Genomic DNA, 14,529 nt, shown 5'->3' on the forward strand with positions numbered 1-14,529 from the left:
CCCCCCGGGGAAAGGGGGGGACGGGGCGGGGGAGGCTCGGTCCGGCTCCCCGGGAGCTCGTAATGCGATAGAGGGGAAAGCAGGGGGGGGGGGGGGGGGTGAGGGAGGGAGGGAGGGGGGGGGTGGGAAGTCTCTGCCTCTTCCCCCCCTTCCTCATTTTTACAAAAAAAAAAAAAAAAAAAAGGGGGGGGGGGCGCCTGGGAGAAAAAGCCGCTGTTGGGAAAGTGCGTGCGGAGAGGGAGGCTCGGAGGCGGCGGGGAGCGGATCGGGCTGCGGGGCTTGGGGGGGGGGGGGCAGCCCCGGCGGCAGCCCCGGCAGCGAGGCACGGGAGGCGGAGGAGGAGGAGGAGGAGGAGGAGGAGAGTAGGAGGAGCTGCCGGGTGACCCGCACCTCTCCCAAACTTGAAAGTTTTTATCTGCCCGAAATTCAAGAGCGGCCGCCGGGAGCCCCACCGCTCCTCGGCACCGAGCGGAGGCATCGACCGGGGGAACCGCTGCGAGAAGGGAGCGGCTGCCGGAGCCGCTGCGAGCCAGGCAAGGCAGGGGAGGGGGGATCACCCCTGCGACAACAACAACAGCCAACCCCCCCCCCCCCCCCCCCCACCACCACCACCCCCCACCCCCCCAAATCTGGGAGAGGATCGATACTATTTGCTGCAGCCCGAGGACTTGCTCATCGGCGCACACGCGAGACCGCTGTCATTAGCTAACAGGACACACGACTGAGCCGGGGGGGGGTGGGTGGGGTGGGGGGGTGGGGGGTGGGGAAGGGTGAGGAGTGTCACAAAAAGTCATTACAACCTGAGAGAGAGAGGGAGAAAGGAAAAAAAAAAAAACTTCCTACCAATGGACAACAGGAAGTGACCACCACCACCAACGGGGAGTCTCTGCTTGGAGAAAGAAGCTGCAAGACAAAGAAGAAGGAAGGAGAGGTGAAAGGCAAAACTGCCCAAGGTCTTCTGCGTGTGCGTGCGCTTCCCAGAGAGGAGAGAACAAAAGTCCGCCGGGAAGGGGAGCCAGAGAAAGAGCGAGGGAAAAGGAGGCTGGAGGAAGAGCTAAAGACAAGCATGTGAAGATCAAGGGGAAAGAAGAGCGGCGCAACGCACACGCACCCCGAAAAAAAAAAAAAAAAAAAAAAAAAAAAAGGGAAAAAAGATAAAAGCATCCGCAAAAGTTTCTTTTCCTCCTGGGAAGAAATTCCTCACGGGCACAAAGAAATCAGATGCCCTGCAGATCAACTTCTGGGGAAAGAGAGACCAAGAGAGAAGAGGACGCAGAGTGATGTGAAGAAAGAAAGGAGGAGGGGGAAAAAAAAAAAAAAAAAAAAAAAGCCAGAAAAGAGAGCAGAAGCAAAAGAAACTGAGAGCCGGGGAGCGGAGGGGGGGGGGGGGAGAGGAAGAAAGAGCGACAGCAAAGCGAAGATCGTGACCTCCCCCAACAAGTGAACCTTGCACATATGTTGTGTAAAGTGTGTGCAAAACAGAGCCCTCCTGCGTGCTGCGTGTGTGTTTCGCTGCCGCCGCCGTTGCTGCCGCCGCCGCCGCCGCCGCCGCCGCGGTCGGTGCCTCTCGCAGGCGGCGCTGCCGGTGCCGGGGAGACGCATCATTTGGCGGAGCGAAGCGGCTAATTGCGGAGCCCCGTCCTTCATTTACATATGCAGCCTGAGTCCGCTGGAGCCGCGCCAATCCGCGCTCGCCCCCAGCACCATTAATCGCCATGCATTATTCACAATCATAATTACAGAGCCCCATGCGCGCTCCGCGCAGCCGCCCCAGCCCGCCGCGCACACCCCGCCGCACCGCGCACACCCCGCCCGGCTGATCCCCCACTCGCTCACCCGCTCACCCACTCACTCCCAGTTTGGTTGGCTGCTTAGCTTTGCTTTTTTTTTTTTTTTTTTCCTCCCCCCCCCCTCTTTTTTTTTTTTTTTTTTTTTTTTTTTCCTCCCCTCCCGTGTCGTTGGGTTGGTTGCCTTTTCTGTTGTTTGTTTGGTTTGTTTTGCAACTCGACTTTTATTTGCGACCAGTTCTTTCCAGCCCCCCGTTCCCTCGTTCCCAATTCCTCCCCCCCCCCCCCCCTTTCCACCTCCACGTCGCTGATGCCTCTGCAAAAAGCAGAGTCAAGACGGCTCAGTTAGCAGCATGTCTCGTCGAAAGCAAGCGAAACCCCAGCATCTCAAATCGGACGAAGAGCTGCAAGCGGAGGTAGTTTCTGAGCACGGTAAGAGCTCCCGGCGCCTCTTTCTCCTTCTCTCTCTCCTTTTGTGAGCGCGTTTCGGATGGAGCTAGGTGGATTTATGGTGATGGTGAACATGGGAGCGCAATTACTCTGCAGCGGGAGAATGGGAATTCGAGCAGCTGGGGGAAGAGGCAGCGGAACTGAGAAGTTAGCAGTTTAGCCAAGTTTCTCGCAGCCCACCCCCTGACTAACCAGCCCTCCCAGCAGCTCCCTCCCGGCCTCCCGAGCGCTTTTATCGCGGCCGGGCTCGGCCCTCCCTCCGCCTGCACCCGGGCTCCACCGGCCGCAGGAGCCGGCACCCCGGCGCCGCGCCTGCCTCCTCCTCCTCCTCTCCCTCGATTTTTGGGGGTACCCCTTTTTTTCCTCCCCCCTTCCCCCAGCAGAGCCTCGGAGCGGGCAGGAGCCATATTCCGTGTTCCCCTCGCACCGCCGGCAGGAAAGTTGCCGAGGAGGAGGAGGGGGGGGGGGGGGGGGCACATGGGGACCGGGGTGCCCTGCCCGGGGCTGCCGGCTCCGGGGGCGGGGGGGTGTCCCCGCAGGCCGGGGGCTACCGGGCAACCCGGGGCAGCCCCATCGCGGCCGCTGCCAGGGGCTTCCCTCCCCCGACAACCCCCCCTCTAAAGGAGAAGCGCGTTTCTGCGCAGCCCGCTTAGATTTAGGGCTGCCCCGACCGCTCCCCCCCCCCCCCCCCCCACCCCGGTCCGTCTGTCCGTCCCCGTTTGCCCCGGCAGCCGTCGGGCTGGGGGGTACACGGTGGCTTGGGGACCCCAGTGGGAGCGGGCAGGGCCGCTCGGGTGCGTGGGGGCAAGCGGAGTCGGTTTCATTATTTTCGAGAAGGTTGAGCAGCAGCTTTTTCCCTACACCCCCCCCCCCCCCCTTGCCCTGCCTTCCCCCCTTGGCCTCCTGGCTTTGCCGCGAGTGTAATTATGATCAGTGGTAGGTGACACGGAGTGCCACCACCGCCACCAGCCCCTGTCGCGCCGGCTGCAGGCGGTGGGGAAGGTTATTTTCTCGCCCATCCGCCATTCTTCGCTCCCTCCCCACACGCAGGCACAGGCACACTTGCTTTTATGCAGCTGGGTTGCCCAGGCTGGTAGCGAACAAGTGTCCAAAGGTGGAAAGATTTGGGCCGTGGTGGTTCCTTATTTGCACTTCGCTGTAATTTTTGTCGAGAAGAGGGTTGCGGGGGTTTTTGTGTTCCTTCTTTTTGGTTTGGTTTGGTTTAGTTTCCTCAGTAGTCCTTGGCATTGCAGCGTGCGAAGGCATGCCACGGCCCACGCTCACTTTTCCTGGGCTAAGTTGAGAGCTTCCACTTGAAAGTTTTTCTTTTCCTCTTTGCACAGAGCCCACCGCTTGCTTAGTTTCTCGCGTAACCGAGTGGGAGCCCCGATGTTTTCTGCTTTCTGGGTAGGCCCCTTGCTCGGGTGCTTATCCCCCCTCTCCCTCCCTTGGAAAAGAAAAAAAAGTCATTCTCCTGCCTCAAAACTCTAATGACTTTTAAGTTGCATCTGTGGGGAGAGAGAGGCAGCAAAGTTGAAGCCCGAGGAGGATTTTGACTATTGTAGCTGAACTTTACAGCCCTGAAGCTCAAGGCAGCGTGAGTCCACTTCATCAGGTTAAAACATCTGTCAGACTGGCAAATCGTTAAGCCTCCTGCTCCTTCCCAGGGCATTTGGGGAGCCAGGGAGCGAGTCCCACCCCGTCCAGGGCTGCTAAGGGGGCTAATGCCACTGCTCCAGGAAAACCCCCTTGGCTGGCGACAATAGCAGCCACCCAGAGAAACGCTTCCTTCTGTCACAGCGGAGGAGCGAAGCAGTGCATTTTCAAAATTCGGGTTTTTTCCTTAGGAAGCGGTGGTCGTGTAAAGAAATTAATGCAGGCAGGCAGACGGGAATTAGTATTTTATTAGGTAAACAAGATTTGTTGAGGCCAGTCTCTGTCGGGGTGGGTTCTAGGTCTAAGAATTTATCACTGGCGTTATAAACTTTTGCGTGCTCCGAATCCGTTTCCATACAGAAAAATAAAACCCCTCTACTTCATTATGACACTCCCGGCGAGTTAATAAATTGAAAAAAATTGTTAAACTAGGTTTTTGTTTTGTTTTGTGAATCTTATCTATGTAGCCATGTCACCCGAGATTAGAACAAGAGATATGCTAAAAAGAAACGCTTGCATATGGTGGGTAGATTAAGGACAAAGAATCTTTTTGTCATGGAAATGTTTTTTTTTTTCCCCCTTTTTTGGGGGGTTTTGTTTTGTTTACTTCATCACATAGAATTTCTCACACTTGGTTTGTTTTGTATTGCCCTCAATGACTACATGATCAAATGAATGGATTTATTTCTGCCGAATGAGAAAGACAGTCTTTCCATCAAAAGGACTACATTGCATCCCAGTGAGGAATTTTAAAGCGTTATTATTGTGGTCCCTGAATAGCACAAAATCGGCTTTCACAGCAGCCCTAAAATGCAACAATGTAAATACTTTTCAGCCTTAGAAGGCTGTTATCAAAATGTGCTATGTTTCCTTTTATTAAAACATATTTTAATTAATAGAGTGAACCCCTTCATAGTTAACAATTAACAAGCTAAAGTAGTGCTGTTGGGTTTGCACTTTCATTTGAGAAATGGGAACAAGGTGGAGGCAGGATACAGGAGTAGAGGGCTATCTAGTGCACATTAGTGTAATGTAAATAATTTACACGTTATATTAGGAAGCTTAACGATTGCTATACGGAAAGCAATTTTATAGGCCAGATATAATGAGCGCTCCAAATCTCGTGAATTAAAACACTTCTTGTCAAGTCAGTGTTCTCCGTTTCTGTTCACAGCTGTAATCAAGATATTGCTACAGTTCCTGGGCGTATTTTGCAACAGGCCAAAAATAGTTTGCACAGTGCAAGAATATTTGTCGTTTTTAGAAAGCAAACTGTTTAAGCAGTATTATTTGATGCATGTAGCCTTTCCACTAATTTGGCTGTTGATCTTCAAAAGTGGAAGCTGTTGTTAACACAAGATTAAGCAAATGAAGCTTATTATTTATTTAATGAAATAGTGTTTAATATCGCCTCTAAATAGATTTTATTAAGTGAAGCATTTAAAAATGAATGTCCCGTAAACGTAATCCTTGGAGTGAAGGGACATTCACAGTAGCAGAGAGAAGAAGCCTGGCAGTTTGGGGAGCAGAATGGAAGATAAACATTAGGCCGGATTTTAAGTTGCCTGGTCTCACCCTAACTTTTGTGCTATCGTTACCACCGAAGTTTTAGGGTCAGAACAAATAATTTTATAGCCAGCTTGGGCTACAGCATAACACAACTGCATTCAAACAGGGCAGTGTCATGATGATGAGAAACTGTTGGAAATCTGAAGATAATTAACAATGTCATCAACTACAGATTTACACTCAAAAGCGGTTGAAATTATTTGTTGAAAGTGGAATGCTAAAAATATATTTTTTAATAATTTTGAAAGCAAGTGTTAACAAACAGCTGGTGATGATATATTACTTGAATAATTGCACTGTAGAAGAGCGAACAAAAGATACCTATTAAAAAAACCCAAAACACTCTGAGGTTACTAAATTAGAAGATGTGATGGAAATCATTTTAAAACAGCAGCAGCAGGACTCAAGTGACTGCCTGTAGAATACAATCATCCCAGTTTCTCAGTAAAATGTAAAGCATTGTAATAGCTGGAATTACATTTCTAATACACTTGCCTAATTCAACAGATTACAAACGAATCAGAATTACAGATACCATGCACATGCTTCAACTCCGATTAATTTTTATATTAAACCACGGATACAGCACTTGTATTTTTAAAGTAGAGGTAATGAAAGGGGGGTTTTGTAATGCTGAAAAGTGATTCTTAGAGTGTGCAAGTGAGGTTCTGGGAAGGGCGATGACAAATGATGCTTTGGACATTTTCGTGCGAAGTTTCTGGCAAAGATCTATCATTGTTTAGTCCGAGGTGGAAGGGATACCTTGTAGTGAACTGTGTAATGACAGTTTTCTAATGTGCCTTTTGCAATCTCTTTTTTAAATATTGGACCTTCCCTCCCCCCACCCCCCACTCTTCAATACATAGAACACAGTCTAAACTAATGGATCTTTTCCATCCTGGGAAAGTGGGATTGGGCTGTGCAGTTTCCAGCAGTTTGTGGCTGCACTCGGTATTCTCCTGGAGTATGTACACAGACACACATGCTCCGCTACAGCAGCGACACAGTTCGCTGTGGAGCAGCCAGCTTCGTGTGAGTGGGTTCACTCCATCTGCATACACAGAGGGTAAGCCTCACATTTTGGAGGGACATTCCTGTGTACAAAATCGAGGTTATTGCACATCGGTTAGACGCTATTGCCTTCAAAACTTGAGAAGTCACAGGCAGCTGTCAGTAAACATAAAACTTCGGTGATTTTTGCGAATGTTTGTTCTGAGGCAACTGTAGGAGAAGGCTTTTTGGTTTGAAAAACAAAGGCCAAATAAGTATTGCTCTAAATTGTCCCTTTGATAAGAAATGGCAATTGAAACTTTATATAAATAGTTTTGCAATTAGGGTAGAGACTTAACATTCAAACTGCGTCACATCTGTATTCGTCTAGTTTTTAAAATACTCTGGTTTGAACTGTGTTAGCAGTAGGAAAATATTTGGAATAATAAGGAAACTACAACGATCCACCAATTTGCTGATGTATGCACAACAATGAAAGTAGACAAAACTGGGTCAGATTTTATCTGGTGGTGCTGATCTTGAGGAAGTCTTACCATCTCCTGAGGTAGACATTTAGGCTCACTTTTCAGAGTGGGAGGGAGGAAATTTTGAAAGGTGTTGGTTGAAATTCTGTGTCATTAAGCTATTAATGTGCACACATTTAGCTGTTGAAAATTACTTCTCCTTGCCTAAGAAAGAGGAAAAGCTACAATTCAAAAAATGGGTGGCATTTTGAAAAAAAGACTGAAGAAAAACAAATTAATAATGAATATTAGTGCCATTTTGAAAAATAGTTTGAGTCCTGGGAAAATTTTATGGATATCTTTCCTTCATTTGATTTGTTGACCACCAAGCCAGGAGAAGCGTATCTGTTGACTATCCATCAGTCAGGACATGAGTCAATCACTTTTGCTGATAATAAACCAGGTCTGGCATGACATTAAAATAGTTAAGTACTGACATATTTTCCAGAATAAAGCATGTAAAAATAATTTCTTTTGTAATACTTCATTTATGAAATGAGGGTATTTTGCTATATTTTTTCCAGAGGAAGCATGAGTAAATCTAGTTTCAGCAGTAAATTTTTATTGAATTGTACATTTCAATGTAAAGGGCCAAAATCCTGTTTCCGTTACCCTCTTAAAATGTCCCCACTAAATGTATTGAAGGTTTTCCATTAATTTAAAAAAAAAAAAAAAAAAAAGGGGGGGGGGGGGGGGGGGCGGAATTTAGGCCAAAACACACTTTTAGGAGCTAGTTCAGTTATGGTGCTGTTGGACATAGAGTACATTTCTTCTTACCAAGGAAAACCCCTTCAAAATTGGGAAAGCCAGAAAATGAATTGTTTAAAAGGGCGATAGAAAACCATAACGAAACACACTGTAAAACCGTGTTTCTTCGAAGTTGAAAAGCGAAAAAGATAGTGGACTGAAGAGCGGGGTCTTCACTATTTCCGTGCTGTAGTTGGGGTAGGCAAAGCGAGCCCTTCCGAAACTCTACTCCCATTCCCCCCACCAAATCCGGACCCTAGCACCGGTTGAAAAACGAAACCCTGAAACATTTCCAAACTTAGGCGCACCGACTTCTTGGGGAAGGCTGTTGACCTCTTGCAGGAGCCGCCGGCCAGGGTGGGGAGGTGGGTGCTGCCCCGGGCGGGTGGGTGGGTGCTGCCCCGGTGGGTGCCGTCCCGGGTGGGTGCTGCTGGCCGGAGCTCAGCCGGGGAGAAGGTGGGAGATCTCGGAGTGCCAGCAAGCTTCCCCGGGCCTCTCCCTGAGGGTGGGTAGTTAGAAGTGCTTTGACAAGGCTTGCTGATTTAACCTTTGCCTGCTTTGCCCTGCCAGGGGTGGCCACTAGATGTCAAGCTCATAATACAATTAGTACATCTGTGCAGTTGACCTTGGCAGCACGGCTTACCACTGTTCTGTGAAGTGTTAACACTGAATTTGAGTGTTAACTAGAGATCCCTCGGAGTTTGCTACGCGCCGTACAGCTTATCAAATGCCCATCTAGTTCAGCACAAGTGTTTACAGTTCTTAAAGGAGGAAAAAAGGTTTCCTTTTGTGAAGCCCGGCGTCTTGAGCTGCTTAATTAACCCTGCAGGTGCCGCGGTATTTTTGTCGCCGTTAATCAAAACCGACTCGCTCTTCAGCGTTGCAGGAGCCCGCTTCTGCCAGTGCCATTTGATAATTTTATTTTATGGTTTTGTTGATGTAGCGATGTCCCCAAAGCTGGAAATGATGAAAGCTAACGGATTCGTTTAGATCTTGACGTGCTTCGCTACCCCGTGCGATACTGCAGTATACGGCATGGTAAATGAGCAAAATGACCGAGCTGCCCAACTGGCATCGAATCACTCGGGGTTTGCTCTTTCAAGCACTCCTGCATGTGAGTAATTTTACTCAAAGGAGTCGCGCCACTGAGTCCAGTACTTGTAAGTTCAGTTTCGAGATGCTTAAGGAGAGGCAGGATTGTGTCCTCACATTGGCTTCTGTTATTGTGAGCCTCCAAACACAAATTTGTCAGCGTTTCTGTGGTTGTTCAGAGAGTGGCCGGCTTCCTTCTGCAGGGTGTTGAGTTACGTAGTTTAAGATGTAGTTAATAGTTTAAGATGCAGTTAATTATATACTTTTCAAAATAGGAAAGCTATGGAGAAGCTAGAGTTCTGCTTCTTTCTCCTAGTTCATTTGGTTTGGTTTGTTTTTTCAATGTCTTTTTCGTATCAGCTGTGTGAGAAGTATTGACCTCGATTTTTTCTCTTTTTTTAGGATTCCTAATAAAACTTGATGCGTTCCAAATAAACTTAGTTCCTACAAACATCGGCATATTTGTACACAGATTCTACACGGCCCGAAATCAATGTATACATGCCATAACAGCCAACCGAATAACTGTTTATATGATTTTGCAAAACATAATGCAGGCCTTATTTAATATGATATCTTGCGCAAATATTCCAAACAATTTGTGAAGCTTGCATCTGTTCCACATCTGCATGCATGTAGAAAGGTGCCAGTGTTTGAGATAACGAAGTGCTTCACTGCACAGATTAGAAGCTGCAAATGTTTTGAACAGAATACAGTTAGTGCCTGTGCCACAGGTGGCTGTTACTTAACAAATTCTGAGATTTAGGCTACTGAATAGATCAAACCGAGTGTGCCAGGTCAGTACCGGGTTTTGCATAGCAAGAGTGCCCTCCACTGTTCAAATGCATACTAACAGCTTTTGTGGTCTGAGAAAAAGGACAGAAAATTTTTCTATTGAGTCTGGAATTTCTTCTACATTGTTAAACACAGTAGGGGTCTCTATTTGTCTCCTCCTGTTTCACAGCTTGGGCTCAGTATGTGATAATTCATCTTTCTTTATGGGATTCAAAGCTATCATAAAGAGTTAAAAAGAATTAATTTGCAAGAAAATAAACGTGTTCTAACAATTTAAGAAAACTTTCTTTAAAAGCTCCGTCAATTGTAAGAGACGACAAAGCTAAGGAAAAAGTAATACTGTTCTTCTCAAGGGTCAATACATTGTTACAAGGCTACTGTTTCCAAATTAATATAATTTTGAAAACAAATTTCTGTGGGTTTTTTGGTTTGTTTTGGGTTTTCCCACATATTTTCTTACTCTATCGAAATAGTGCTTGGGGAAAAAGAAGTCTGTGTATCCTGATGATAGGAGTAGTAGATAATTGTCCTGTATCGGTGCACTATGCTCAGAGTTTTATTTATAATATTGCTTGTTTAAATATACAAAAATGCTGTGAGCTGCACTTTGAAATGATTATCGGATTTGCACGTGAGGGCATTTTATACATCTGTCTTCATAGTTAGCATTTCATCTTCAGCTGATGTTAACAAACTCAGTTTTTTCTGAAACTTCTTCACAGTTCATACCCTGCTGCTCAGTGAAAGATCAGTGGGGTTTTTCCTTCCTGAAAGAAATTTCTACGTATAGAAAATACTGTCTCGATTATGCAGCTCTGAATGTAGAAATAATAGTAATTCATACAACACTTTTCTGTGCTTTCATTTGTATTATTGCCTACGGTCTAAAAAGAAGCTTCAGAAAATACTTTACTCACACCTTTGTTGGGTTCCTTTACAAGACACTTTTGTTTGAATGCTTCAGGAAGGTATCAGCAATTTGAAATAGAGGAAAGCCTAGCAAATGTTGCTTCTCTTCCCTGATTTTATCCAAGTGTCTCATGAAGCATACATAATTTGAGGATTCTATGGCACAGGGTAACAAAATACTGAATTGTCAGGGAACATTTGGTTTTAATAGTCCTTATTTAATATAATTGAAAAGGTGCTTTTCAGGTCATTTACATGTACAGAACCAGAAGTGATTTAAGTTGAGACAAGATGAAAAGATTCTGGAGCAAAGACGAAACACAGTGGGGTCGACTGGGGCTTTTTCCAGACTGGGAGCAGTTAGCCCTAAGAAAGGGGGCATTTATTAAAAAGCATACGTTTTCAGAATTAGCCTGACTAGAACGTGATGTTTAATTTCCGTCCGCTCCACAAAAGTAGGTGGCAGCATTTTTGAAGCCTCCATTCGTTATATTTTCCCTCGCACATCACGCAAGAGGCTTTCCTCTCACACGGAGCGGAAAGACACATGCCTGCGATAAAAATTCAGAACCGGTAAAGCCAGGTTTACAAATCCTGCGTGCGTGCGTGCCGTCAGAAGCTGTGGCGATTTTTTTTTTTTTCTCGACTCCCCCCATTTCCTGGCGGTGACTGGAGGAGCCAGGGCCCCCTCTCAGCCCTCTCCCTTCCTCTCGGACGGCAAAAAAGCAGGCCAACGCCATCCTCCCCGCAGCCACGCGTTGCTCCGGCGTTCGGTGGGCGCGCTCAGCGAGGGGTTTTGCCAACCTCCCGCCGTCAACCCCGCGTACCCCCCCTTTCGCTGAGTCAGCAGGGCACCTCAGCGCCTTCAGGTATCCCCGTCCCAAAGTGACTTTCTCCAAAGACCTTCGTTGGAGTTTCTAATTTTAGGGCCAGACCCCGGTGATGCAAAGGGAGAGCGCTCCGCTCTCTCCGCTGGTCGGTACCTGCTTAGGAGCTCGCCCCGGGTACCGTTTGAGAGATGCTGCCTGCGATTTTTCACCTGTTTTCAGAGGGTAAGCTTTATGGGCTGTAATTCATCTTGCATCCCGTAGCAGCTTCAGATTAGTCTGTTAGCTGTTAGACTGCTAATGAGAAAAAGAAAATAACTGAGAGGTTATTAGTGGCTGAGATCCTGACTGCTTGACAAAACTCCCATTCAACACCTTTTGTGTAACTAAGAACTGCAAAATTCAACCCATGTCTATAAGATTAAGCAAGTGCTCGATTAATTCCCCCAAAGTCCTTGAAAATTTTTACTGCACCACATCCTCACTGTAACGAGAAAAATGATTGGATTGTTTCTCTTCAGGAAAAATCAAAAAGATTAAATTCTTCAGTGCTTAATGGATTTAATCACCTTGTAGTGTATCAGAAAATGAAAGCAAGCTATAAAACATAAGGAAACGTGTAAAAATGCTACGTTTTCCTGTAATAGGTACATGCTGTAACTGAAAACAAAAATTAATTTTTAGCTTAATATTTTGACATCTGCAATTTTTAATCATGAGGAGTAATGATACAATCTTGGTATTGCTTTCCGTCGTTCATAAAGTGACTGAGTTGTAACAAACAACAAAAATGCCCTTTCATGTGGGGGCATATGCTTTTAAGCTGCATTCCCTGTTGAAGTCGGTCAGGACTTACACTGCAAAAGCAACAATAAATACGGTACCTTAGCGCTTTCATATTAATAAGTACTACTGAGAGGGATGTTAAAACCCTCGTTCGTGAAGTGCTGGGGCAATATCCATTTCTCCAACAGACATATACATATATATATATATATATATAAAAATATTTATCAGTCGTTATTTTCAGTCTTGCTTTCTCCCCCCCCCCCCCCCCCCCGGAGTGCTTGTTTGGGGCAAGACCACAAGGACTGCTGTTTGCATGACTAGTTCATACTCTTTCAATCCCATTAATTGCAGTGGTGTTTCTAACGTGAGTAAAGGGTACTCATTGGAGTAGGAGATGTTGGATTGAGCCCATAGTCTGTCATTCTGCGAAGCATCTTAGGAACCTCAGTGTGCTGTGCAGGGGATGTACCGTCGTCTAAGGCAAAGCAGCATTTCCTTCGGTGCCATCTGCGTCACCTGCTTGCTTACCAGTCCAAGAAAGTGAAGCTTTGAGAGAGATTTAACTTGTCTGATTTCTTCAGAAGTGCCAAAATAGTTTATCCTAAATGGGAGGTACTGTGGTGAGGTTCTTTGTATGTCTACTTTGAAGTTGACTGGGGGGAGAAAAACCCTAATGACTCTCTAGCATTATTCTCTAAAATATTTTTCAAAAGCAGTCCTGGGATATTTCGAGACAGGTAATGAGATGACTGTACTTGGATTGGTCATTTGAAAAGTATTCTCACTATTTTTAAGGCTTGGGAGTTGAGGGAAGGAGGAATACAAAACAGAGCTGTAGGTCCCCAGTCAGTGTGAGCGAAGCCTGGTCGCCCTGAGATAGCACACAACCAGGCATTTATTTCCTTGAGAGCGGAGCTGGGCACTGATCATCTGAGAAATACCTATGCTGCTGTATGCCACTTGTACTTTTCCACAAGTTACGTTTCAAACGCAAACTGCTCCCTCTTTGAGTTTATGAATTAGTACACTAGGCTGGTTATTATCTTGAAACGCTGAACAGGGCCATATCGATACCTGCTGGCAGTGGGCATCAGTAGTTTCAGTTTCTGTTGGAAGCTTACGCATTGCACATATTAGTTTTGACATACATGGATGACGAGACGGTCTTCTAGTGCAGAAAATAATACCTGTTTTGATTGTAAATGTTCACACTTGGGCTTGGTGATTACTGTACAGTGTCTGAAATAATTAGCTTACTGGTGTTTGATCAGCTCGTTCTAGATCAGAGGACAGCCATATTTGAATGGCTGCATTGCGTGAATCCGTCACTAATTACTTAAACCTTTTGTGCAAGGTTTGTTTAGAGAAAGCTCTCCTTAAACAAAAGAATAGCGATATATAGATAAAAAGCTGGAGGAGGAGCCGCGCAGTTTGCAGCTTCTTTTAGAATCAATCCTCCTTTGCAACCATGTCTTCATAGTAGTAGTAGCAGTAGTAGATATTATAATAATAATAATAATAATAATAATGATAGGCAACTCTTACCCAGCTTGCCAAGGTTTGGAAATAAGCACTGGAAAACCTTCTCAGCGAAAGCCTTAGGAGAGACGTGGTCCCTCCGTGTGTGGTTGGTACTACCCACCTGGGGACTCAGTAGATTCTGAATAAGGACCAGAGGATCAGGCCCCCAGACTGTAAAAATGTAGATCTGTAATGTAAATAAAGATTTGTTTGAGTTGTCTTAGTTCGGAAAGACTCTGGAGAGAGGCGAGCGTGTTGGGTGCCTCGCTGGTCCGTACTCCACATGCTTTCGCTTTGAGAAAGCTGAAGTACGGACTGAAAATGTGGTTTGGAAACCTGTTTTTTCACGTACTCCTTTGGGAAGGCTTTAGGTTTTTCAGCGTACGCTTTAGGATACCTGCGGCCAGTACGCTCTTTCTCTGTGGTGAATCATGTTATCTTCTGTGATATTTTTGTAACATAATGTGATAGTTAAGTTTCTACCGAAGCATTTACAGTAAGGATTAGTCTAGTATTGTCTAGCAAGAGCTATATATTAGTAACCTTAACCCAGACGGTGTAACAGCTTCAGCACTTTGTGTGGAAGTCCAAAATAATATTTGACTGTTTTCAGTTGCATTTTATTCCACTCTTCCAAAAGGAAAAAAAGGAAGGGAAAAAATCTAGCTGTACTCGAAGAAGAATTTTCCTTTTAGCTAGCAAGTACAGTAGAACTTTGTATAAATAATATTTAAAACTAGGAAAAAACATTCCTAGTTCGCAATAGAAAACATATGTCTGTTTTATCTAGTGGCAAGTACTGGGTATATAAATGTATAAATACATAGTGCCATCTTAACAGTTTTTTGAAGGTACAGTTTTGGAAGGTACAGG

At 45.8% G+C, this 14,529-nt stretch overlaps 1 protein-coding gene across 2 annotated transcripts in view; it reads left to right on the forward strand.

Moving 5' to 3' along the window:
* The first annotated feature begins 1,965 nt into the window (after positions 1 to 1,965).
* SALL3 (spalt like transcription factor 3) overlaps positions 1,966 to 14,529 on the forward strand; it is a 20,483-nt gene continuing 7,919 nt past the window's right edge. For both annotated transcript variants that reach the window (XM_049824090.1, XM_049824091.1), the window contains exon 1: positions 1,966 to 2,219. In XM_049824090.1, coding sequence (XP_049680047.1) covers positions 2,141 to 2,219 — 79 coding nt within the window. In that variant the 5' untranslated portion in view covers positions 1,966 to 2,140. The remainder of the gene's footprint in view (positions 2,220 to 14,529) is intronic.

The sequence above is a fragment of the Accipiter gentilis genome, chromosome 20, assembly GCF_929443795.1.
Source record: "Accipiter gentilis chromosome 20, bAccGen1.1, whole genome shotgun sequence".
Lineage (NCBI taxonomy): Eukaryota > Metazoa > Chordata > Aves > Accipitriformes > Accipitridae > Astur > Astur gentilis.